Source organism: Microtus ochrogaster, chromosome 5 (assembly GCF_000317375.1).
Source record: "Microtus ochrogaster isolate Prairie Vole_2 chromosome 5, MicOch1.0, whole genome shotgun sequence".
In the NCBI taxonomy this organism is placed as follows: Eukaryota; Metazoa; Chordata; class Mammalia; order Rodentia; family Cricetidae; genus Microtus; species Microtus ochrogaster.
In genome coordinates this window covers 26,428,495-26,456,071 of record NC_022012.1, presented here as the reverse complement: position 1 = coordinate 26,456,071, position 27,577 = coordinate 26,428,495, and the positions used below count along the sequence as shown (strand labels likewise).

At 38.2% G+C, this 27,577-nt stretch overlaps 1 protein-coding gene across 3 annotated transcripts in view; it reads right to left on the bottom strand.

Moving 5' to 3' along the window:
• Window positions 1–27,577, bottom strand: part of Arhgap32 (Rho GTPase activating protein 32) — a 230,116-nt gene that overhangs the window by 19,374 nt on the left and 183,165 nt on the right. For 2 of the 3 annotated variants that reach the window (XM_013346244.2, XM_013346245.2), the window contains one exon: window positions 8,246–8,395. In XM_013346244.2, the coding sequence (XP_013201698.2) occupies window positions 8,246–8,395 (150 nt within the window). Of the gene's footprint in view, window positions 1–8,245; window positions 8,396–18,925; window positions 19,251–27,577 lie in introns of those variants that run through there. The other variant, XM_005347001.3, reaches the window with a different exon arrangement.

The window sequence follows — 27,577 nt, the reverse complement described above, 5'->3', positions numbered from 1 at the left end:
CAAATAACATTGATCGCTTTGTATATCAAGGACTAGTCCTTATAGTGTAGACACTTCAAAACATCCTCCCTCCCTCCCCTCTCCCTCCCTCCCTTCCTCCCTCCCTCCCTCTCCAACATGTGCCTGCACAAACACACCATGAGACATATCTAGAAGGGAAGTTAGAGGACAATGAGGGAACTGGTTCTCTCTTTCCATAATCATGTGGATCCCAGGGATCAAACTCAGGTCATCAGGTTTTACCTGATAAGCCATCTCACCAACCCCACAATGCATACTTGTTTAATTATCAAAGAAATTGTATGGGCAGAGTACTATTATTACCCTCATTTTATAGTCAATGAACTATATCTTCAAATGTAGAGCTTCTCACAGGGGTTCTCTGTGAGGACCAGATGGTTCTCACAGAGGCCTGGAGGAACTGATGGAAATTAAATTACAACACTAGTAGTTTAAGCAGAGTCAACATTTTAAATTACTGCAATATACTGCCAGGTTCATAAGGCCCTTTATAATTTATACTCACTACTTTGTTTCTGTGTTTTATAATTCTAGAAAAACAGAGCTCCTCTCTTTAACCAGTTTCACCACATAGAGAACTCTATTCTGTTGTTCTAGCAGGTTCAGTGGTCACTCTTAAGCTTCCCCAAAGACCCAAAGTCAAGGAAGCCGCAGCACTCTGTTTATGTGGTTACTGGACAGATCATTTCCAAATGTCTCCTGATTGTACAGCTCACAACTGTAAACTCTTCAAGGTGAAAAACCAAAACAAGCTTCCTCCATCTTTGGGCATTTAGCACTCAGGAGTACCTTCCTGATATGACTACAAAATCAGCAAGCGATTAACTCACTTGTGCTCTGAGAGCCAGTTACTTAAGGGGAGGGGGGCAAGGAATGCTTTGGTTTCATACAGAGTTATATTCATTTTCAGTTGTGTACTTTTGTCTTTAAGACATTCAGGAACTTTAGTAACAAAAAAGAGATGCTTATGTAGCAGAGAAGAAAACTATAGAGAACTTTTGAAGTTTTTGAGTGTTTCTTAGAAATAATCAATCTGAGCCAGGTAGTAGTGGCGGTAATGTACACCTTTTATCTCAGCACTCGAGAGGCTGAGGCAGGAGGACCTCTGTGAGTTCGAGGTCACCTGATGTGGGATTCCCCTCTGTATGCTGTGAATACCACTGGTGAATAAAGAAACTGCCTTGGCCTGTTGATAGGGCAGGGTAGAGCTAGGCAGGGGAAACAAAACTGAATGCTGGGAGAATGGAGGTGGAGTGGGGAAGAAGCCATGGAGCCACTGCTGGAGACAGACATGTTGGAATCTTGCAGGTAGGCCATGAACCTCATGTTAAAATATAAAACAATGGAAATGGGTTAAATCAAGATGTAAAGCTAGCCAATAAAAAGTCAGAGCTAATAGGCTAAGCAGTGATTTAATTAATACAGTTTCTGTGTGGTTATTTTGGGTCTGAGCTGCTGGGTGACTGGGAAACAAACAAGTGGCCTCCATCTACAAGCCTAGTATACAGAGTGAGTTCCAGGACAGCCAGAGCTGTTACACAGAGAAACCCTGTCTCAAAAAAACCACCCCTCCCTCCAAAAAAGAAATAATCAATCTGGTGTGCTAAATATAAAGTCATCTTTTAAGTTTAGGTCCCATTTCCAATAGAAGTGGAGTAAAATTTAGGGTTACAAATTTGTAGCTTATTCCAAAGCAAATATATTTACAGATTACTGGAATAATGAATGTGAACACTTTATAAAGGGAAATGGAAGTATTAATGTGCATGTGTACATATGCAAGTTTGAGTGTGTGTTTGTACATTCTTATTGTTTTGCTACTGCACATGCCAAACTACAAACTCTAGGGACACTCCTGTCACCACCTCCCATCTCCTACGTTTGGATTCCAGATGCTCATGTTACTCATCTAGTTTCCATGTGGGTCCTGGCTCCTCACATCTGTGCTTTTACTCAGTGAGCCACAAACCTCCCCTCAACCCCAGCTCCTTGTTCTTTGTTAAAGAAGCTTTTCATAGGGCTGAGGATGTGGCTCACTGGTTAAAGTGTTTACTATACAAGCATAAGGATTTGAGCTTCGTCCCCAACAACTGCATAAAATTTGGGTGCAATGGTCCACATTGTGATCCTAATGCTAGGAAGGAGATGGAGACCCTGGGACTTAACAGCTGGCTGGTCAGCGAAGAGACTGTTCCAAAAACTAAGGTGGCGACAAATGAGAAATAGATCCAACACTTACCTCTGTATTTAGCAGTCATGTGTATGCACCAGCACATGTGCATGCGAGTGAGTGTGTGTGTGTGTGTGTGCGCGCACACACACACACACACACACACACAACTTCTTACTAAGCATGCTAGGTCACCCATGTACATAAGGATTGGCCTTGGAAGAAATCCTTTCAGGAGAGGATTTTTTCATTTATGTATTATTTCTTCTTTATTTATACATTATTTTATTTTCACAAAAATAAGTTGCCAAAAAGCACAGGTAACTTTTACTAGACACTTATATCATGTGATAGTAAATATGTTCATAATCTCCCAAAGAAGCAGGAAAACTTTATTAGGTACCCCCTCCCAACCAACCTCTACCAAACCAGCCAACTTCATATAAAACAATGACCAAGATGGACTATAACTATAGAAACCTTCAAAGTGATCCCTCCAAATAAGATCACTTCACGAACTATTCATAAATATTCTAAATACAATTCTGTTTTGCTTTAACACTTCCAGTTTTGGCTATGATCTTACAATAAGAGAATAAGGAAACATTTAAGTTAGAGTTCAGGAAGTTTAGAATTACTGCTAAAAGTGGTAGGGTGAGACAACAAAAACTGACCCTTGTTTTTACATGACATTCGGTTTGATGACTGGTCTCTTTCTCTCACACTGCCCAATCGATACTTATTAGATCGATTTTACCTGTGGACGCCATGCAGGCACTGTGGACAAGGATGCAATGCACAGCTGACTTTCAGGGAGACGGCTCTGTGGCACTGCCACAGCACTACCGTGCACTCAGAACAAGCATGATTCCCAGTGAGGAGAATATACCGACACAAAGGACTGGACTCAGGAGTGATTTCATCTGTCTCCCCCACCTCAGCACTATGTCATAAAACCCTCATCTATGTACAGTGGTTTAAAAGTAAGGGTCTTTGCTCAAAGAGACAAATAACTTCAAAAACAGTAATGTGTAGAGTTTCCTCCCTTTAGATTTTAAAGTACTTTTCATGTTTTTTTTTTCTTTTTCTTTTCTTGTTTGTCACAGGGTCTCATGAAGCCAAGGCTGGCCTAGAATTCATCTTGTAACCAAGGATGACTTTGAACTTCTGATCTCCTTGACTTTGTCTCCCAAGGACTGGGACTACAGATGCACTCTACCATGCTGCTTTACAAAGTATGAGGGACGAATCCTGGGGCTCTGCCTACTGGGAAAGCCCATAAATGGGCTACATCTCCAGTACTAATACTTTTGTTTCAGATCAAAATAATTTTACCTATTTCCTACAAAGTTCTCACCATTCTTATTAGCAATTTCCTTTCAAAGTTTTAAGGAAATCCCATTTTAAAAATGTACAATAAATAAAAGAAGCCTTCATGGAAAAATAAATCTTAGATACTCAAAAACTATGTTCCACCTTCCAGACTTTATAATCATAGAATTTATAAACATTGTGTAAAACTTTCTAACTGTCAACACCAAATGTTATGTTGGCAGCTATTTTCCACTAATTATGAAGGGACAGAGGGATAGAGAAAGGTATCCACTAACTGAGGGAGGAAGGGGGGGAGGGAGGGAGGGAGGGAGGAAGGAAGGAAGGAAGGGAGGGAGGAGGAGAGAGGGAGGGAGGGAGGGAGGAAGGGGGGGAGGGAGGGAGGGAGGGAGGGAGGGAGGGAGGGAGGGAGGGAGGAAGGGCCGGCCAAAACTTCTAAGTCTGAGCTGATGCTGGAAGGTCAGACATGGAACACCCTGGTGAAGACTGACTCTTATTAATGATCCCACCCAGCAAGCATGTACAATGGTAAGATACATAAAAACAAGAAAATAACCCGACTCTAAGGTTAAGGATGTTCAAGTAAATGATAAAATCAGTAGAATATGTGCACAGAAAATTCTGTTGGCAGATTTTTAAAGAGCCAGTCTTATAAGTATCTGTAATCTTTAGTGAGCTCACATTTGCCAAACTATGAGAGTTTAAGCTCTGTAAAATCATCCCGAGAGAACCTGGGCACTAGGGACAAGAAAATAAAGAATAAACAGAAAACTGGTTTGACAGGCTCCTACATGATTTCTTACAACACCATGTAAGAAAAACAGGTCGGGTTTGTGATTTGCTCCAACGTGGAGGTGCTGAAAAGTAGAAAGTGTAGCAGGATTATCTCTGTAAATCTGATCACTCACTAGGAATACAACTCTGAGAATGAATCGCTCAGCAAAATATTATTCTGATATAAGCTTCTCAGAAAAAAATGTGTGACAAATATCCATATTTCATGTAAAGACCCTGAAGTCATGCTTTGTTTAAGGACCGGGACATATGCTCAGGCAAACATCCTTGGGTTTCACTGTGCCAACATCAGAGTGTGTATTCACACACCTAACCATGTGGTTACTTTACATCCAGGTTGTATAATCCTGTCCACTGCTCCAAGGGCACAAAGCGGGGCAGCACAGTACTGTTCTGAATACTGTGGTTAATCATGGCCCAATGGGTAAGTATTTGTATCTGTGAACATATCTAAACATAACAATTGTAGAGAAAAGTTTAGTATAAGATAAAAAATGCCACGCACCTTTTGAGTGCACTTACTAAATGGGGATTTCAGGACTTGAAAACGTGTTGGCTGAGTCAGTCTCGCTATGCACCTCTGACTAGAAAGCTGTTGCACGAGGTGCACTAAGCTCATAAAAATATTTTTCTTTAATAAATTAATCTTAGCTACTATAACTGTTTATTTTATAAGCTTTTTTACATTTTGACTCTTTTGTAATCACTGCTAAACCCACAATTCACTATAGTTTTCTTCCTTAACCTACAAACTTTTTGAATTATTTTACTTTTTCAGCTTTCTTCTTAGAAATAAAGACATAAACATCTAACCCTGTCTAACTCAGGGTCAGAATCTTCAGTACCATAGTCTCCACTTCCCCATCTTGTCCTACTGGAAGCTGACAGTGCTTTCTGGGGTCACTCTGAAGCCCTGCCACAGTTGTTCCTAGTGAGCTGTCCATCTCCAGGTATCCACAGTGGGCAGCTTGACCTACTTCTCTTCTACCACAGATCTGCCAATAAGAGCACCACAGTCCTTACAGATAACCTTTGGCACTGGTGTAAACTGAGCTTGCTGAGGCCTAGGAAAGCTGCTGCGAAAGCCCCATCATGAATTTGGGTGGCTCTTTTTCTCCCACAGCTTCCTTTACTCTTGCTGCTTCTTCAACTGTGCACTTTTGATCCAGTTCCAGTTACTCCACAGTCATCCATTCCTCAAGAACATCCCGTGACTGAGTATCGCCCTCACCCACACCTAGGGTTAAGGCGTTTGCCAGCTCCACCTCAGCCATGCTGATTTTCACAACCTTCCCACCCTTGGCAAATCTTCTGAAGCAGAAGGACTCTTCTTACTCATTTTCTAGATGCCACTTATAGCATGCTGTGGTGATGCCCAAGCAAGGTTCTGGTAGTGAGAGTATTTCAATTTGATCAGAACTTTATAAGCCTAAGACAAGTCAGCAATTAACTTGGTCATCTCCCTAGCCCCAGACTGTCAATTTCTGTTAGTCTCCTTGCCCCGATAATGCAAAGTGTTCTTTAAAATATTTATTTATTCTTTCATAATTTATACCCCCCACTTTACTTTCTTCATATTCTCTCCACTTTCTTTTACTAAATCCCTTCTTCTCAGCCACTCACTTACTACTTTCCTGCACGTGGGTGAGTGTGTGTGCTTGTAGCCCACCACATGAGAATGGATGGTAGTGCTTTATTTGAGCAATGGTAATTCACCAGTGTATACACCACTGAAGATTATGACACTCCCTCTCCAGCAACCACCCGGAGAGATGGGGCCTTAAGGGATCCCTCCCATTCAGACAGAATGTTAGCCATGACATGCCCAGAGGGGACTGTGTCAGGGCACTCCTTTGGATCCTGTCTCCTGCATTCTTTCTGCCTTCTAGTCAGTGATGCTCCCTGAGCCTGGGAGGAGTTATGCAGATTTCCCATTTAAAACTGAGCATCCAATAGTTACTTGTTTTCAGTACTTTGATCAGTTTTGGTCTCTAATAAAAAAGAACTCTTGCCGGGCAGTGGTGGCGCACACCTTTAATCCCAGCACTCAGGAGGCAGAGGCAGGTGGATCTCTGTGAGTTCGAGGCCAGCCTGGTCTACAAGAGCTAGTTCCAGGACAGGAACCAAAAGCTACGGAGAAAACCTGTCTCAAAAAAAAAAAAAAAAAAAAAGAACTCTTAACAGTCACCAGCATGTCTTTCTTTACCATCAGAGCTATGACAGAACAAGCGTGCCTGACAGGATGGACCAACCATCACTGACTGCCTTCTACTTGCATACTTCCTAATCATGTTTAACACCGTGTCCAGGCTAGCAATGTGGCCTCTTCCTGACAACATTAATGGTTGCTTTTATAAACTTAGGGACCACAATGAAAAACACAAAATGAGATTAAATCAAATACGTGAGAAAATAGTCCAGTCAAGATGTAAATGTAAAATGTGTGAGGCTGCTGCCATCACAGCATACCATATAGTTCAAGAGTAACTTTTTTTTTTTTTTTTGGTTTTTCGAGACAGGGTTTCTCCATGAGTAACTTTTAAATAGAAGCAATGCACTCTAAAATAACAAGTGTAATTCATAATGTGTAAAACTACCACAACGAAACATTTTCTATAAGGAAAATGTGCTTATTTTAAATAGTACAGTTATTACATAAAATAGTAATATTATCATTATCAGGAACTATGTACACAGTCTGCTATGTCACACCTATAATCCCAGCACTCAGGAGCAAAGGCAGTGGGATCTTCATGGCCATTCTGGACTACATATGACTGCAGTCTGGGCTACATAAAAAGACTTTGTCTTGAAAAACATAAAAAATTAGGTATGTCATTATAATTTTACAGTTTGTACTTTTATACAATGACCAGTGCCAATCTTGACATAAATACTCAGTGCTGTGCTGGCTAAGACTTTTTGTTGGGAGGCAATTATTCTGGAAACTAAACTCAAGCCCTGAGATCTCCAATCTGCACTAAGTTTTTGGAAGCCTACCTGTCTCACAGGTGACAAGAATTTTTCAGCTACACTGCAGCCTTACAGAACTACTGCCATATATACAATCTATCACTGCCCAAAAAAGCACTATGCGGCACATAGCTATAGTTTACAGTTGTCATTTAGTTATAAAGCTAAATAAAGCAGAGTGAATGTAAGGAAAAACAATTATATGTAATACATAGGTAGATCTTTTTATTTTATATATATTTCTCATCTTCTCTCACAGTTATATATAAAAATATGAATATTTTTCTTCCTGATTTTTCTAGTTGTTTTATAATTTAAAGTATACACTTAATTCTTTTAGACTTTAAATAGTATATGTGTATATAAAATATATATTCATGGTATAACTGCAGATATAGACTGCAAACAATATAGACAAAGTCTCAAATTTTACACACTTATTAAATGAAATATAATCTGGATATTAAAAAACACATTTCTGTTCTAATTAAAACTTCAGCCCTCAAAACTTCAAACTCCTTTCCCTCCCTCCAACAATTCAACAACCACTAAATTATTCATTCAGAATTTAAGGAGAAAGGAATGTACATTTTAGGTATAAAATCTAGGAGACTGGTTTTAGGATTTTACAGTATCAAAAAACAACACCCGTCATTGGAAACAAATGTTTGAGGACATGAACAGGGAAGCTGGCTGAAGAAGTAACCTGGACAGATGTGACAAAGTCCACAAGGTAACAATGCCCTTTGTATGCTGCCAACTCTATCCGATCAGAACACTTCTGGCAAAGCACTTCCTAAGACTCTTAGCTCCACCCAGAATGGAGGTGAGCCGCAGCACCAGCTGCTGAACTTGAACCACGGCACACTGGTCACCACATCTGCCCTGTGACTGGTGACAGAAACCAATACAAACATGTCAGGAACAACATAAGCTCATAAAGCTGATTATTACCTTCAAACCCAGAATTCAGTAGGTGCTCCCCCAGGTCACAACCAAACACTCTCTCCTTCAAGATTCCCCGCTGCTTTAGCTTCTGTTTCGTTGGGCGAGACTTCATGAATGTTCGTAGGAAAGTAATGAGCTTGCCGTGCTTTTTGGACACTAAAAAAACAAAAACAAGAATATCTTAGTTGTGGCAAGGATTACAATTCAGTTAGCACAAGAAGAAACTAACCTTGATAGTCTACCTTCAAGATAACCTGCTATAAACATACTTTATAACTGCAGGCAGTTGTCTGACTGTTGATGCACTTTGTTCTCCCTAGACTGTGATCCTATTTGATGGAACTGTAAGCAGTTACACGCACTGTAGTCTGTGACCTTTAAATCAAGCTTGCCTGGCAAACCAGTCACCATCTCAGAGCATGAAGAAGGAACTGAGTTTGGATCCAGTGTCTTGTTTTGGATATCTTCATAGTAAGAAAGGCCTGGCAAAGAATAAAGGTAGTTCCCATCCAGTTGTCTTGAAATGTTCTTTTCTTTTTAAGTATTGGAGAGTAAGCCCAGGCCCTGTGCATGCTCATCAAATGCCCTGTCACTAGCTATCCTCAGCCTTTACATTTTTTATGCTGAGATGGTAAGTTGTGTGGACAGCTTTTAACTGTTTTGTAACCAGGCTTTGAACTTTAGATTTTCTTGCCTTAATTTCCCAACTAGTTGAGATAGGCCTGAATTTCAGGCCTGGATAAAATATTTTTCTTAATGGTAAGACATTTCCACAGCATTTGTAATTCATGGGATACAATAGGAGAAAGAAACTGTCTTCCCTCTTCTTCCACCAAGAGGCACATCCTGTAATGGCATAAAACATGGTAATCAACCTAATGGCAATAAAATACCACATTACCTAAATACATCAACTTAACTTGTTTGATGATCGAGACAATAAATAAAAAAATAGTATTTGGAGAAAACATTTCCACTGATTAATATATGAGAAAGACAACAGTGAAAGCACTGAAAACAAATCCCTAGAATAGTGATGTTTGCTAAGAATTGCACCCTTCAGGGTGAGTTACTCTAAAAGACAGCACACAGCAAACCAACACCATAAGCTCAGAGATCAGGAGCTGGACTAAAGGCACTTTCCCAAGGTCGTAATTCCTTACTCTGTACACACAATTACTGGAGTCTGATTCATCTTTCTCCGGATCCCTCAGCAAATCCAAATATTCAGAGCAGATGAAGACGACTGAGGGAACTCTGTGCAACTCAGGACCCAGATGGAGCACTCTAGACCAGGTCAGACTTCACCTCATAGGAAACACTATCTGCAGATGGAAGCATCTTTCTCACAGACTGCAAGTCTCCTAGCTAAACTTTCTTAAGACACTTTCTTTGTTATGCTCAGGAAAAGTTCTGGATAAACTGGAGTAAACAGTCCCTCTACAAGTTCAATGGAACAATCTGTCTTAAAAATTTACTCAGAAGTGAGTTGTGATGCACACACCTTTAATTCCAGCACTCAGGGGGCAGAGGCAGGTGGATCAATGACTTTGAGGCCAGCCTTGTCTAAACAGTTTCAGACCAGCCAGTGCTACACAGTAAGCCTTCACTCAAAACATTTTTTTACTTAGAATGAATATAATTTTGGTGCTACCTTTAATGTGTTAAACCTGCAAAAATTCAAAAGCTTTCCTGTCTAAAGTTCTTTGCTGCAAAATAAGTGTCATGCTCTTAATTTCACCAGTATGTGGTGAGATATTTACAGTATATTGGTTAATTTCTGAGTCTGTGACACAAACTATAATAATAGGTTACTGTATATTTCCCCCTAGCTGCTAGTAATTTGATTAATTCATATTTACTATGTGTGCACATGTGTGTACAAAGCATGTGGAAGACAAAAGACAACTTTTGGGAGTCCTCTACTTGCTGAGGCAGGGTCTTTCTTATTGTTGTTGCCATATTGTATATTCCAGGCTAGATCATCCATGAGACTGCAGGTGATTCTCCAGTCTCTGTCTGTAGGAATACTGGGACTCCAGAGTTCAGTCATGTAGCACAACATCTGGCTTTTGGACATATTTGGTTAACAGGCTTGTGAGCTGAGCCATATGGTCAGCCTTCATCTCCAATTTAGAGGAGGACGACAAGGCACAAGACAACTGTATACCACTTAAATGGAGAGAGTGAGAGAGAGCCAGATGTTTTAGTGGTTAATAAGGAAATTTGGGAGCAAAACAACCCAGGAGACAGGATGGTCAGGGAGAACTGCGCCAAGGAGTATGTGTCAGAGCCAGAAGGCACGAGAGCTAGTGGGGCAGCAAGTATTCAATGTGGTTACAAACGACAGGTTACACTGAGTATGGGCTTTATGCCATGGCAACACAATGACTAGCTTAAAGAATTTAAAACTAGTGATTACTTAAAAAGCCACCCAATATGTATATGAGAAAGCCAAACATGCACCAATAAGGAGTTGGCTGAATAAATCATTTTACACTCAAACAGAATTACTGATGTGCATTTCTTTGCTCCTTTGGTTAGTTTTTTGAGACAAGGACTCCCTACGTAGCCTTGGTTGGCCTGAAACTTGCTGTGTAAACCAGGCTGGTCTTGAATTCAGAGATTCATCTGCCTCTGTCTCCCAAGGGCTGGGATTAAAGGGTTGCATTGCCACATCCAGCCATTTTTATTTTTTTTAGAGCCTATCTACTGATTCAGTATAATCTCTAAGATAAGCTGAGTCTGAAAAGTAAGATATAGAAAATTTTTATCATATAAAAACAATTAGGAATTCATATATTTCTCACAAACACTAACAATTTCACAACACACACACACACACACACACACACACATATATAAAGAGTCTTTTTAAGATTTATATTTTAAAAGTAGATCTCTTTTTTAAAAAAGATTTATTTATTTTATGTGTATGGGTATTTTGCCAGGATGTACAGATATACCTGTAAGCATGCCTGGGGCAATGGATGCTCTGGAACTGGATCCATTTGGACAGCTGTTAGCTGTCATGTGGGTCCTGGGAATTGAACAGGGGTCCTCTAGAGGAAAAGCCAGAGTGCTTTTAAACTCTGAGCCATCTCTCCAGTCCCTAATGGTGTGGGAGGTCCTTCTGTCTATGTGTGCTCTTACTGGTTAATGAATAAAGAAACTGTCTTGGCCTGTGATAGGGCAAAAGAATAGAGCTAGGTGAGGAAAAGAAAACTGAATGCTGGGAGAAAAAAGGCAGAGTAGGGAGAAGCCATGGAGCCCGCCCAGAGAAAGACACAGGTCAGAATCTTGCCAGTAAGCCATAGCCACATGGTGATACACAGATTACTAGAAATGGGTTAAATTAAGATGTAAGAGTTAGCGAATAATAAGTTAGAGCTAATAAGCCAAGCAGTGATTCAATTAATACAGTTTCTATGTGGTTCTGGGTGGCTGGAATGAATAAGCAGCCTTCCTATAACACGCTAAGATTATTTTTTATTTTATTTTTCCCTTATTTTATATATATATATATATATATATATATATATATATATATATATATATATATACCGACCACAGTTTCTTCATCTTCTGCTCCTCCTGTTCCTTCCATTTCCATCAAACACCCTCCCCATCTACTCATTCCTCCCTCGTCTCCAATCAGAAAGGGGCAGAAGATTTATTTTGGTTATGCATATTTGCATGTGTTCAAATAAACTTAACAGCAGAAAGGGACAAATATTCTTTTGTTTCCTTATTACTTGTTAACATCATACCTAGAATCATCAGTGGGAATTAATTACACATGGAAGTCATAACTAATTGATAATGATGGGATAAATTTACAATTATGATCCTTTAAACAAACTCTCAATACAATAAACCCACTATTCAGAGATTATCCCACGTTCAACTGGTCTTTCCAGAGCATTAGGCTGTTCTAACCCTGCTTCTTGGTTTGTTAACATGGCTTTCTTTCCTGTTGGGATAAAGAGTGTGTATATTTGTTCATTTCTAAAACAGTGACACAAAGTCTAACTGATTAAAGCTGCAATAAAAATTAAGAGCAGAGGATGTCACTAGGAATTCTAGGTCCCATTTGTACTTGAGGGTGCAGGGAAACTGCCTGTGTGCACATCCTTTTTGCATCTACTACCCATTTTGCTCCTGTTAAATTCCAGAATCATTACTGATATACAGGAGTAAGAGAGTGGTAAATTTACTTCTTGAATATTTACATCCCAGCCTAAAGCCTAAAATTATACCTTACCTATTCATGGTGATAAAGGTCAATCACACTGGATTAGAAATTAGGGTTGGGGGAGAGGGTAGAGGGTGTCAAACTCAAGCCCTCTGCAAGAACAGTAGTAGCTTTACCCATCAAGTTAACTCTATAGGTCCAGCTCTATAGGTTATTATAATAATGTGACTACAGACCTTTCTAGACTGACATATAAATAATCTAAATTTAATTCTCCCGTTCCAGTCCGTTGTTTCTGTCTTGTTTAATTGGATCTTTTAAGAAATGTTTATCATAAATACAAGAAAGAAAGAAGGGTAAAATAACAGTAAGGATGTATGAAAAAGTTATAAAGAGGATACTATTTAGTATCTACATAAAAAATTTTAGTAGATACTATGATATACCTAAAAAGATAATACCTGTATGCTTGTATATAAATATACATACATAGTTTAAATAAAATTCTCTCATTTGGGCTGACAATGCTTCCTCTGAAAGCCAAAAACATCTAATAAAAATATAAACACCTGGCAAGGGAAGCCCTCTTTTGAATTGTTGGTCAGGGTTGTTCAATAGACTTCCAAAATATGTACTGCAGTTGTTGCTCTTGGTTGCTCTCCAGAGGTAGAACGTAAGTCCTGTTGCCAAAGATATCATGTGCTTCATTCACAGGACCTAGAGACCTCTGAGCTGGAACTGACATGAATGCTTGGTCAAGAAGACTAAATTTCATGGGACCAGAAGGCATCATGCAAGCTTCCAAAGGAAGGAGGCAACCAAGAGCTCTGCCCAGCTATGATGCCTATGAACCACAATAACCATCAGCATGGCACAATAACCCTAAGGGTAAAGTAATGGCATGCATACCCTGGCAGTAAACAAAAGTCTCTAATTGGACTTAAGACATGCCTGTTACTAGAAATCTATCCATCTAACCAGGGATAGTGAAGTCCTGGAATTAGAGAAGAATCTACAACTGCTACTTTACTAAACCAGCATAATCCATACCTACATTCTAAATGTTTATCCTTATACTCCCAGATAAGCCTAATCTTAACCACTTATTGGGGAAACTTCTCTTTGTAATAGATCACAACCATTATTAAAAAAAAACCACAAACAAAATACAGAGCTGTGGGAATCAGTCCCTACAGATACATCTCCAATACAAACTCCTGCACCCAAGGCAAGGATCACTGAGGAGTAGACAGAATATTGTATACATGATAGATAGATGATAGATAGATGATAGATGATAGAAGATAGATAGATAGATAGATAGATAGATAGATAGATAGATAGATAGATAGATAAAAACAGACCACGAATTTGAAAGAGTGCAAGGAGGGGTACATGGGAGGGCTTGGAAGGAGGAAAGGGAAGGGGAAAATGATATATTATAATCTCAAAAAACAAAAGAAATAATATTTTTAAATTATGTTCCCAGATTTAATCTGATTGTTTCTTGTATTTCACCGTTAAAAATAACTTCGGGTCTTTTGGGTAGAAAACAAATGTGAAGAGCTTCCCTCTTCCTGAGTGAATAAAAGTATAAAATAAACTGGTGATGACCTTTATCATCTGATATTCTGTATCTACTAAGGTTATCTTTTAGTTGTCTTGTTTTTTATTGTATTTTAAATTTTGAAAGTGGTGAATTAAATTCAACCCCCCTTTGAAAGTCTTGTATGACTTTTCATATCTGTTTTAGGTAAAGAGATTTGATCAGGAGGGGTCAGAATTTAACAACTGAAGTTGCAAGCCATGAAAAGTTCTTCTGCAGAACTGGAATAAATATCAGAAGTGAAAATAAACATGAAGACTGGTTTTTCTAGTAAAGAAAGAGAGATCCTAGTGTAACAGCCCAGGCAACAACTTCTAAACATGAGGCTGCTGCTGTCAGGACCTTAGAGATATTAATGAATTTAATTTCAGTTTGTATTAATATTGCATTCTAAATGAATATCTAATCACTATTACACTCTTAATCCAAACAGACATATTAAATAAAATGATTACCTCCCATTATCTGCTATGTCAAGGGTTATGGGAACACTTCCATTTATGCCTTCTTTTCTACATATCCAGCAATAAATTATCAAGATAACCTAGCACACATATTTCAAGCCTCCTCAGTAATATCTGAATATGTTAAAACACATCAGAGACAATGCTCTAGAAATTTAAAGCTTTTATAGCTTCTCAATAATAAGAGAAATGCAGGGTAAGTACCACTTACTTAAAATGCTTGGTAACAGAAAGGCTTTAGACTTCAGATATTTTCAGAGTCAGACAAATCTATCTATCTATCTATCTATCTATCTATCTATCTATCTATCTATCTATCTATCTATCATCTATCTGAATATATATCTCTCCATGTATCTATGGAAAAAGATCAGAGGGGACCAAGCCTAAATAAAATTCATTTATATTTCATGTATGACTTACATATGGGCAATTGTATGTAATGGTACTTTGTATCCACATTTTGACTACAATTTGTCACATGAGATACGGTGTACAATTTTTCATCTGTGACATCATTTTGATATAAAACGTTTTGAGTTCTAAGCACTTCAGATTAAGTATGTTCAATCCCTGGTCTGATAAGGTAAGCCCTTTGTTGACTAGGCTAGTGAAAAACTACTGGGCCAAGAGTACAAAGATACGTTTTTGATAACGAGTTGTGTTATATTACAAACAGTGAAATCAGTGTAAGATCTTAGTTTAGTGGTATAATAAAATGTTTCAGTAGGCAGCACAAATCTAGATTTCAATAAAAAATACCCCCAAACATAAAATTCTTTGGGAAAACAGTCAAACAGCATAGAAAACCTCAAGTCTATATAAAATATGGTTTAAATAATTTATCAAGAGCATTATCTAAAACTTAATTAGAAAGCTCTGTTTTAAAGGAGGGTTTCCTAAGTCTTCTGAGGAAAGGGTAGCATAAGAACTTAACATTAAAAAGTCATTATTAAGGTTATTGTTTAATGTCTAGTATACAGAATTTAGTTCTTTTTAATTATTTATTTTGTTTCACGGATGTTTAAAATTAGAGAGAGGATCTTTATATAACTAATTTATATAACATACATTCCTTTCTAGGACTTAGGGATAAAACTGATTATGCTATATTATATTCTATTAATTATTTTGACTTACTTTGCTTCCAAGTACTTAGACAACCACTAAATGACATTTATGTTATCATTTTTGTTAGCCAATTGCATATACATTATAAAGATTAACTTTGGCCCTAGGTTTCAAGAAGAAAGTTACTGTAGCAAAAGAAAAAAAAAATACAGTAAATTTTACCTACAGAATTCTGGGCTTCTGCAGAGTGGTGCTCAAAAGCCAACTCTTAACGTCTTCTTTAATTAGCTCCTATTTTTGAAATCAGGAATACAACAGTTGTCCAGCTTTGGATTTCACACTCTGAATCCCCAAACAAATATTCAAAAATTCTTTAGGTATGCTGAGCTTCAGCTTTTTAAATGCTCTTGATGTTATTGTGGAACAAAAAAAGTACAGACTCACTCTTGCTCGAGATATCATTAATAATTTCGAAAGTAAGAGAAAACATAATTCTGTAACTGATGCAGGTGACAGCTGCAGGAGGCTGCCAGAGAGAAAACATCTAGAGCCTGCGTGGCTCACAGTGATGATGACATTCCAACCTCAAAGGGAGGAAACCAGGTATCCTAGGAATGCCTGCCAAGTCCTGCAGGCTGGATTTAAAATGGCACACTGGCAGTAATAACTCTCTGTTGGAGAGAAAGAGACAGAGACAGAAGTGGGGGGATGCAAGTGACAGAACTCTATTGACAGTTATATAATAGGCTCTCGTTTGCTGATGAGGGAGATCAGGAGCTATTTCAAAGGCAAAGCTGACCTGAAAGCAAATCAATGACATTAAAGGTTCTGGAAAACAGGTCTGCAGTGAATTTAAAAACAGAATCTTTCGCCAGGCAGTGGTGGTGCACCAGACAGACAGAATATCTTCCAGTGATAGAAGAAAGAAGAACAGCTCACATAGAAAGAGCTAAGCAGAAAAAGGCAACCAGTTTCCCCATACCACAAAGCACTAACATGGCATTCCTAACATATACGGATATTTGACACCAAAGAAGGATGAGGCGGCTGTCCTTCACAGAGGACACAAAACACACAAAGTTACAACATGAAATTTTTAAAAGCCCTGTTCCTTGGGAAAATGTCATGACATTAGATACTGCTCTTATTATCTACCCTGCTTGTTTGATTTTTCCAGGAAGCTGTGTTCCTTACTAGAAATATCATAGAGACACAAAATCTAGATTATGTGACTTTAGATTTAAAGTGGCTTTAAGTAAGCTATATGTTTTTTCAACTCACAGGCACTTGTTTTTATTTTTAAATTTTAATAACAAACTAAAACATATGAGTAGTTTTCTTCCTCAGCTCTTTGCAAAACCAAGATAAGTTCTTTTTTTTTAAATAACTTGGTGACTTTACCAACACAGTTATATAAAAGACTATGACTAATTTCATTTCTAAAAGTGGAACAAAAGGAAGATTTGCATTTTACCAGAAGCAAGTAGGAGGAAGCATGAGGTGGATATAAATTTCTTGATGTTGAATGTATTTTAACACCAGAATGAGATAAAATACACAGGTTAAAGTTTTTTTTTTTAAATGCACTAAGAGGTTTAATATTGTTTGGGTTCTAATTTTTACAGGATGACTTACTACTACTTGGCAAGTATGACTGCAGGAAGAAATATATTAATATAAACAGTCTCATAAAAATTAAAGTATAGCAATCTTTTAGGAATTCAGTTGAGTTTACCAAAATACTGTATGAACTTTTAGGGGGAACAAAAATTTAAATTCAATGGCATGAAAAATCTCTTTCCTGGATACTACTATTTCTTCTTTGATTAGATTCAAACATAAGCATCTTCAAATTTTACTGTCACTGTATTTATTCTATTAAGCTATGAAGGTTGGTATGAGCATCAGTATTATCATAGGTGGGCTGGGAGAGCTGTGGAGACTTTAGAGCAAAAAGTAAAGGGATAGGTTCTAAAAATACAGATATTTTGAGAGTTTGGAACTTACATTAAGTCTCTTTAAAGGCAAAAAGCTGGGCTTTGAAGTCAGACCCAAGGATTAGGATTCAGCCTCTCCTCATTTCAAAATTCAGAAGTCTTTAGCAAATTACTTATTGAAATCTCACTTCCTTCGTGACGCAACAGAAGGACAATACTAACAGCCACCACTTGGCTCACAAGCAATGACAAATGCCAAGTGCTCTGTGTCATTTTCCCCATTACAATTTCTCTTTCCCTGTGTTATGAAAACTTCAGTAATCTTCCCTTGGTACATGACTGACAAAGAATCTGACTGCTTTTCAGACCTTGTTTGTTCCAATTGGCCACACAACTCCATGAAAGACCCAAGCTGATCAGAGGGCACAGACAAAGGCTGGATGGTTTCCAGTTTTCCCTCCTGTAATTTTCTACCTAATTTTACATTTCTGCGCTCTTCTACTAAATACACAACAATATTTCCTAGCGCTTGGAAGGAGCAAAAGTTGTGCTTTCAGATCATTTGACTGAATGACAGATGCAAAGTTGGCTATGAAAAAGAACTCTAAATTCTGAAACTTCTCCACCTAATATTTTGAAAATTACAATACTGATTACAATTTAAGCAATGGTAGGTCAACCTTGAAAAGAAAAAAAGAATAACTGAGCTGATTTGTGATTTAGAGAAAATACTTATTTCCATGTAGTGCTCATGAAATAATATAATAAAAATGCTTCATGGTCAAAGCAGCAATGAACATGACCTAGCCATGCAGTCTCTGGGAATACATAGTCCTTTGAGAGTGGAGACAGCTGTCTTTAGGGAAGGCAGTGCTGGAAGGAAGGGGCAGAAGGGGATTTCCTTCCTTATGCTAACCAAAGCAGCCTTTCCAGGGCACTGCTCATTTTCCATTAATCAAGCACTGAAACACTATTAGCCCACAAGAAATATTCATATTCTCTCTCTCTCTCTCTCTCTCTCTCTCTCTCTCTCTCTCTCTCTCTCTCTCACACACACACACACACACACACACACTCATCTAATAATGAAAACTTCTATTACTTTAACTCAGGTCTAGAAGGCATTACCAACTAAGCTGACCAAAAATAGCAGAAAATAAATGTTTACTAAAACTCTCTGGGAAAATAACACCTGTGAAGCACAATTGACAAATTCTACTTTAAGAAGTGAATATATCTCTACAAACAAGACAAATATTAATGTTATTATTTCATTTCCAAATAAATACTGAATCAGAATGCACTTGAGAACCAAGGTAACATGTGCTCAAATATGATCTAAAAATAGAACCAAGGAATTAGTCCAAAAGTAGTTTGAATGAAATATTGAAAGACGGATTGAAACCTCCTTACCTCTTGCTGTGGTGAAAGTTTTAAGATCAGTATTTAAAATTACTCTGTGGCTGTATTTAGCAGTAGAGTCGGCAGGCAATGGGAGCTGTGCATTCCCCAACAGCTTAAGAATACAGCACAATCACACACCAGCTCAGATCTTATCCAGCATGTCAGCATTCCTGGCCAGGTCTTCACCACACTTGAAGGTGCCAGCTGTTTCCAGGTCCCCCTCTCAGAAGCACTTGGCCCAGATTTCAGGCCTGTTTGAGTCAGCCTCTGTAAGAGCTCGGCCTTAGAAGCTTAATCCTCCTCTCTCAGTCAGAGCAGCTTTGCCACACCACAGGAACGCCCCAACTTAAGCTCACACTTGCAGAACAGGCTTCACCAGCATGGCTCCACCCATCAGCCTCCCACAGGTGAGTGCTTCCTGTTCAGAAAGCAGTCCTAGAAAACTGCCATTTAACTGTGCCCTTCATGCTTTGCCAGTTCCTTACTATTCAGTTATTTGTATTTGCTAAGTGGGTGGGGGCAGTGTAACTGACAAAACGAGGCATGTGAGAGCAAAACCAAGACAAGAAAAGTAAGTAATCAAGTAAGAAGTATTGCTAATAAAAGGCTGAGTCATAAAACCCACCGCAGCAGGCTAAGGGGACCAACCTTTCAGTGTCTCCGCTGATGCTAAGTTGTGCATGTGATGCTACTGACATGTTTCTAAAATGCATCCACTGACAGAGACTCTTCATAGAAAGTTCTAAGAATGACGATTATGCATGGATCACGGAAAAAAGAAGTTTGCTCAAAATGGAAAATTCAGAGCTTCCAAAGGACCTATCACTGTACAGGGATGAGGCTCACTTCACCACTGTCTTTAAGGAGCTTCCTGTCCTCTACTGGAAACACTGACCAGCAAATGAAGCAATCCTCAGCCCTCAGCAACCTCTGCCAAATGAGCATTCAACCAGCCTCGGCTATGACTATTAAAACATTATATATACACACTGAAGAGAATCTTCACTTACCCTACATTATCACCACTGAACCGGAAAACACTGATATACTTCCTGTTCCAACTGAAGTTTTACTAATTCCAATGTAAATTCTACCATCAGATATTGTTTTCTTCAACAAAATCATTATTACATATCAGACACAATTCTAAGTTTTACTAAAATCGAGGTTGGAGAGATGGCTCAGCGGTTAAGAGCATTGCTTGCTCTTCCAAAGGTTCTGAGTTCAATTCCCAGCAACCACATGGTGGCTCACAACCATATGTAATGAGGCCTGTAGGAAGAATACTGTATACATAATAAATAAATAAATAAATAAATAAATAAATAAATAAATAAATAAATAAATAAATAAATAGTTTTACTAAAATCTTCATCCTAACTCTATGCAGCTGATACTGTTATCTGATCTTACAGATGCACAGAGAGGCTGAGAAACACGCCAAAAGTGCACAGCTATGAGGCGCAGAGACAATGCTCACAGGAGTTACACACATGCGAGACTGTTCATTACACTAACTCTTTCCTCCTTTGTTGAACATAGCTTTGAATATAAAATTTTTGCTAGCCGGGCGGTGGTGGCGCACGCCTTTAATCCCAGCACTTGGGAGGCAGACGCAGGCGGATCTCTGTGAGTTCGAGACCAGCCTGGTCTACAGAGCTAGTTCCAGGACAGGCTCCAAAAACCTCAGAGAAACCCTGTCTCGAAAAACAAAAAACAAAAAAAACAAAAAAAAAAATTGTTGCTAAATGGCAAGGCACAGTAGAGAAAGTAATGAATTAATTTGATTTTAAAATACAAAAGGATGCAGGAACAAAGCAAGTTAATTTCCCACTAATGGAAAAGCTGTGGACTTGAGGGTTTTGTTGAGCAGGATGTAAGGCTCCTAGAATTTATTCATGACAGAGAAAGCAAATCCATTCTTTCTGAATTTCAAATTAAAAACACCTCTCCCTCCCAAACCTTTCTTTGCTCAATATAAACACAAGCAACGGAGGGCAATGGTCAGAAAAAGAAAATAAGAACAAAGCCAGTGCTGGGCTAGGTTGTAAAGTGGCTTCCACACAGGCATGCATAATTGATTCAGATCCCCAGCACCCATACAGAAGGCCTGGTGCAGTAGAAGGTGTCTATAATCTCAACACCAGGGAGGAAGAGACAGGCAAGATACCTGGTGCTAACTGGCCAAACAGTCTTGCCGGACTGGTTAGCTCCAAGTTCAGTGAGAAAGTCTCAAAAAAAATAAGTTGGAAAGTGCTTGAGAAAGACATTCAGCATCAACCTCTGAACTCCACATACATGCAAGGGTGTGCACACATCCACACAAATGTCTAGATACATATATGCCCTCCACACAAACACAAAGAATAAAGGTGGGAAAAGAAGAAAAACATATGATGTAGAAAAGTCAATTTGCTAGTACTTAGTATAATCCACAAGGCCCTTGTATTACCTACAACATCAACAGGTACAATAAACAAACTCCACAAAAGCGTATGTAGCTGTGAGAGAACTGCACAGTTAATGACACCAAACTCTCATGTTAAAACCAAAGGCTTTTCTCTATGGCAAGTAGAAGCAGACAAGAAAGTGTACACAAAAATGGGCAGATCTGGGAGTAAAGTCTACACTATGGCTAACTATTGGGATAATGTCATTTTCCTGCTTTTGATTATACACTATATAACTAGTTATGTAAGATGTAACAACTCGGAGGAGTGAAAAGTACAAGGGACCTCTCTGTGCTATTTCTGCAACTTCTAAGACATTATTTTAAAATAAAAAATTTGAAAGTTCTTCTAAATGAAAAATGCACTATATTGTGTCAACTATTGCACACCTATGGCAAAGGGGAAGCCACCTGTCATCTTTCCCTTCACATTAAAAAGCGTTTAGAGCTATCATCTGTGAGATATGAATAGGATGTGCCTTGGTGTGTGTAGGAGGCACAAGAGAATCCACTGGGGAGGCAACTGGCTATATTCTTAACTTTTATTTCAAAGTCTCCACAGTGTCTGCAAATTCTTTGAAGTTATGGCCAAATATATATAGAAAATTAACACTCTCTTGTCCCACATATCATCACCACTTGCCTGGTCACCTTAGCAGCCACTGTGCGACTCTTTTCTTTTACCTCTAAGACAGCCACTAAAATGATTCTTTTGACAAAATATATTAAATCAAGCAATTGTTCTGCTTATAATCTTTATCTTCTCAAATACCATCAAAAGCCCCACAGCAGCACCTAGGCCCAGAGGATGTGAAATCAACCTCTCCCATTTTGATCTAAACCCTCCGTTCTCTCTCTAGCTCTCTGGCCTTCCTAATGACACATTTGTGGGCTATAATTTTTGCTCACAAGTGATGCTCCAACAGTCCCGTCCCTGAAATCTCAACCCCGTATGAACGATATCCTAGGTGCTCAGCTTCTGAACCCCTCTCTCAGCTGTATTTTTCTCCACAGCACTTACCTGCTATATCATATAGTTCACTGCTTTATCTACCACCCCCCCATCACTCCTTCTCAATTCCCCCAAGATTGCAGTTCTATCTGTTGTATTCTATTTCAGCTACAGCATGTATTATACACTAATTAATTACTGACCAGGGGATTGGAGCATTATTATTTCTCACTGGCAAGGCAGTAGGCCTATCATGAATGAGGACTAGGGTTAGACCTCTAGCACCACACAAGATAATAAATAAATCTGATTAATGAATGAAACTAATACTTGAAATGATATCTTAAAATGGCAAAGACTAATTAGAATAGACAACTGTGGCTAGGGGCCCATCCTAACACAATTTGAAGGGGATGTGAGAAGTTAGAAAACATTTTGATGTCTCTAATGGAAACAGCTTTTGTTCATAAGCAGAAATCAGAAACTTTAAAGTATGTATCAGGCACAAAGGATGCAAAAATTGCATAAAATGGAAGGAAAGGGAAGGAAAGAGGAAAGCCATCATAAATTTTCTAGGGTTCTTTTTCTGAAAATATTATCTTGATAGCCGAGCGGTGGTGGCACGTGCCTTTAATCCCAGCACTTGGAAGGCAGAGACAGGCAGATCTTTGTGAGTTCGAAACCAGCCTGTTCTACAAGAGTTAGTTCCAGGACAGCTAGGGCTGTTACAAAGAGAAACCCTGTCTCAAAAACAAAACAAAAAAGAGAAAATATTATTGTGACATAATCTTTATAGTATATTCAGAGAGGAAACTGACTTGGGCATTCTAACACTCCCCTGACGCTTCCATAAAAGATACTGGTTTTATCACCTGATCCTCCTTTTTAAAATTTATTATAATTTTAATTTTATTCTTGTTATGAGTATTTTACCTATATGTGTGCCTATGTACTATCTGCATGCCTCGTACTCACAAAGGCCAGGAGAAAGTATCAGAGCCCCCTGAAACAGGAGTTACATAGAACTGTGAGACAGCACGTGGATGCTAGGAACTGAACCCAAATCTTCTGGGAGGACAATCACTGCTTTTGACCACTGAGTCATCTCTCCAGGCCAAACTCAATTCTTATAGTGCCAGCCTCGTGCATGTTTACGTTCATCAGGAAGAATATTTAAGACAACATTCCAAATAGGAGAGGAAAAATGTGATCATTTCAATTAAAGTGACACTGAAGGAACATGACAATAAAGAAGCTAGAAAGTCAAGGAATGAAAAAAGGGAGAAAGGAAAGGAAGGAAGGAGAGAAGGGAGGAAGGAAGAAGTGAGAGAGAAAAAGGAAATAAAGGAAAGAACTGGAATTAGCAACTTCACAAATAAAACAAGAAAGAAAGCAAGATATTAGAAGACCACTTTTTTAGAAGAACACTACAAGGAAGTTTTGCCTTAAAAGAACACAGTAGGAGGGAGATGGGTAGGTCTAACAAAAATATATTTATAAAACTCTCAAAGAACTACTAATTAAAAACAAATAAATCCAACACTGCAGGCTGGGAATGCTGCTCTAGACACAGCCTTGACCAGCATGCAGCCAAGGCTCTGGACTCCACCACAGCACTACTCCAAACAACAAACGAACCAAAAACTACCAAGAATTTTAGGTTTTGTTCTTAATTTCAAAACTATTATGATAAGGTGTCATATTAAATTACTTCTTAAATAAATCAAAGTATCTTATCAGTTACACGTTTGAACTATAAAATTATTCCCCAAAGTTATTTCTGTATCTGCTACCAGAGGAAAACAAAACTGGTTATTACCAAGCAGAGAACAAAAATACATCATGCAGCCTATTTATGTGACCATCTAAAGAGGCTCCTTCTCCCACCATTGTGCTATAAATACTATAATTAGGGCCCAAGAGATGATTCAGCAGGTAACTGCACTTGCTGCTGGGCCTGAAGATCTGAGTTCCATCCCTGGGACTCACGATGGACAGAAAGAGAGAAATAACTCATACAAGCTGTCCTCTGACCTCCACACATATATCGTGACATGGACACACACATGTGTATACATACACACATACACACACATTAAATACATGCAATAAAAATATTTTGTGCTGTCTTTGGAAAAGTTTTAAACCAAAAACTTATCTATATCAATTACATAGATCTTGTTTCTGACCGGGAGATTATACAACATGAATCAATGAATAGGAACTTGGAGGAGAACTAAGAGTAGGGACTTGTCTAGCATACCTGAGACCTGGCTTAAGCTCCAACACAGAGAAAAATGAACAGATTCCAGACAGACATGTAGACAGACATAGCTCCTTCTACTTTAGCTTAATTCTGATTGTTTATTGTTTTGTTAACTCTCTATTATTCAAATTGATATTTTTATATTTTCTTTTCTTAGATTTAAAAAATATTAATTTTTTGAGAATTTCACATATTTTTAAAGATTTATTTATTATAAATATATGGGTTTTCCCTTCATATGTTTGTGTACTACTTGTATTCCTGATGCCTGCAGAGAGAGTTCAGAAAATCAGATCCCTACATAGAATGCATTCTGAACAGATTCATACTCCCCCGCTCCTCCCCTTATCACCCTCCTCTCAACCTGCCCATACCATCACATCATACTTTAAGATTCCTTTTAAAAAAGAATTACTTCTTTGCCCAGCTGATCCAGTTTGTGTGGCCCAGCTGGCTTTGAGACTGGGGTGTGCTCTGCTTTACCCGATTTAAAACAACAACAACAACAACAACAACAATTCTGTCTCTCCCTCTCTTAACAGCCATCAAATGCTAATGTCTTCTCAGCTAGTGGAGGAACTGCATTCTGCCTTCCTGCCCTCTAACATGGGATTTTGTCTGGCTGAAGCATGCACTGGTCTTATGTAAGATGCCATTTCACGTGTGCATCTGTCTTGTTGTATGTTCCTTGAAGTCACCCCCACTTCTGGCTCTTACAATCATTCTGCTCCCTCTTCTGCACAGATTCCCTGAGCCCTAGCATGAGAAATGTAATGTCCAATCTGGGACTGAACACTCTACAGTCTTTTGTTCTCTGCACATGATCAATTGGGTCTTTGTGTAAATTGCCACCTATGCCAAGGAGAAGCTTCTCTGATGAAGGCTGACAGATGCTAATATCTATGGGCACTGTGATAATTTATTAGGAACATATGGTTCCATGGGTCATAGGCTCAAGGAGAGAATCCAATACTATTACTCTACTAAATGACCACAATATTTAAGCTGGCTTTCTAAAAATTTCTGTCCAGCTATTTTAATAATGGTCAGAGAGGTTTATCTAAGTCCCTACTCTTTTCTGTTTAGAAGCTTACAGCTCAAAAGTACACTTTAATTTCACATTCTATTTGTTTGTTTTGCTGTGTAGCTCTGGCTGTCCTGCAACTCACTCTGTAGAACAGGCTGGCCTCAAACTCAGAGATCCTTCTGAGTGTTGGGATTAAAGGTGTGTGCCACAACTGCCTGGTTAATTTCACATTCTTATATACTAACTATTTCGTGTGCTGGATGGTTGTACTGTTTGTGTCCTATGCTTTTAAGTTTATGATATATATGTATATATACATATACACACATACATACATACAAGCATACATATACATACATACGAAAAAGAAGATAAGGTTGCTTGGAATCTTTTGGTCTGGTGATTTTTTTTAACATTGGGAAGTTGGAGTCATTAAAAAACAGTCTGAAGGAACACACACACAGAGAAAACTTTTGCTTCTTTTCAGCAGCTTTTCTCAATGGTTCTCATGTCTCCTCTTCCTCTTACTTCTTTTTCTTTCCCGTCCCTCTCTCACAGATAAGGTTAGATAACGACAGAATTTCATGAAGGTAATTATTTTTAAAAGATCAGGTGTTAACCCTAATAATGAAACTATGACATGAAAATTTAAGAATTTATTACATAAGCACAAGAGAAACTATGCAGAGCAGAAGGCAGAATCACTGAAGTTGAAGACAGGTCAATAGGAGGCATCCATGTAAGAAATGAGAGAATACAGGCAGGACAATAGAATCTAAGATCGGTGGGGACAGCATCATGGACCGGAAGCAATGTGGATCAGAAAGGAGAGGAGACAACAACTGAGGCCATTTCCAAAGTGGAAAAGATGTCAATATTTCTCCATGGATACTAAGCAACACAAACAAAGATGTATTTTCTCTGCTCATAGCAGGACTGCAGCTTCTTCCATCAAACTATATCCTATTATTCACTACTACTTTTTTCTTTTTGTTCCCTCAAACTTACTTTTTTTCCCCTTAAGTACCAAGGATATTTGCTGTCTTGGTTAGGCCACAAAAACTCAGTTTCATTTTTATCTACACAAATTATTGAACACATAAAGATCATAAAAAAATAGCTTTAAAGGGAAAAAATTTCCTGTTGCCCTTGTTGTATAATAGTATAGGGAGCTTTAAGTTTTCAGACTCAAACTATAGCTGTATCTTTCCAATGTGGCATCTCACAGTGACAGATGGCAATGTTAAAAATAAATAGAACATTCAAGTTGTTTATACTGTAGGCAAAGACAGTTTTAAAGTGTGAAACAAGCCCAAGGCTGATTGAATTTGCATCATCTCTTTCAATCTGCATTAGGAATGCACATTTCCTTAAGCCAACTCTGAGTTGTTTTCAAAAGATAAACCATTAGCTGTGAAGGTATACTTGTTTTTCTACTAATGATTTAAAATTAACAATGACTTGGAATTCTGCAAATACAAACCTTTCTATAAGTGATTAACTTTACAACGGTAAAGGCTTTGAAAATTATTATTATAAAAAGCATTACTTTTCCTTGAAAACCATGACAAACTATACAATTAATACAAAAAATTGTAATGCAAAGTTCACTAGGTTTTAAAAACTCAGGTTATAGGACACCTGTGAAGGAAGCTGCCAGCGCCGGGATGTAATAACTAATAATAAATTTTTAAGTTACAACACAGGAAGACATATAAAACCATGCTGAAGAAATTATACTATTTTTCTTGTGCTCAACAACAAAGACCACAAAGACCTTAACAAATTAACGTAGGCAGAGGCTGCATTTTATTTTCAGCTGTCTAGACCCGAAGAATCACATAGAAACTATAATATATGTATATTATATGTATATATAATATATATATTATATTTATTATAACACTGCTAGGCCATTAGCTTAGGAATATTCCTGGCTACCTCTTTTTTTTTTTTTTTTGGTTTTT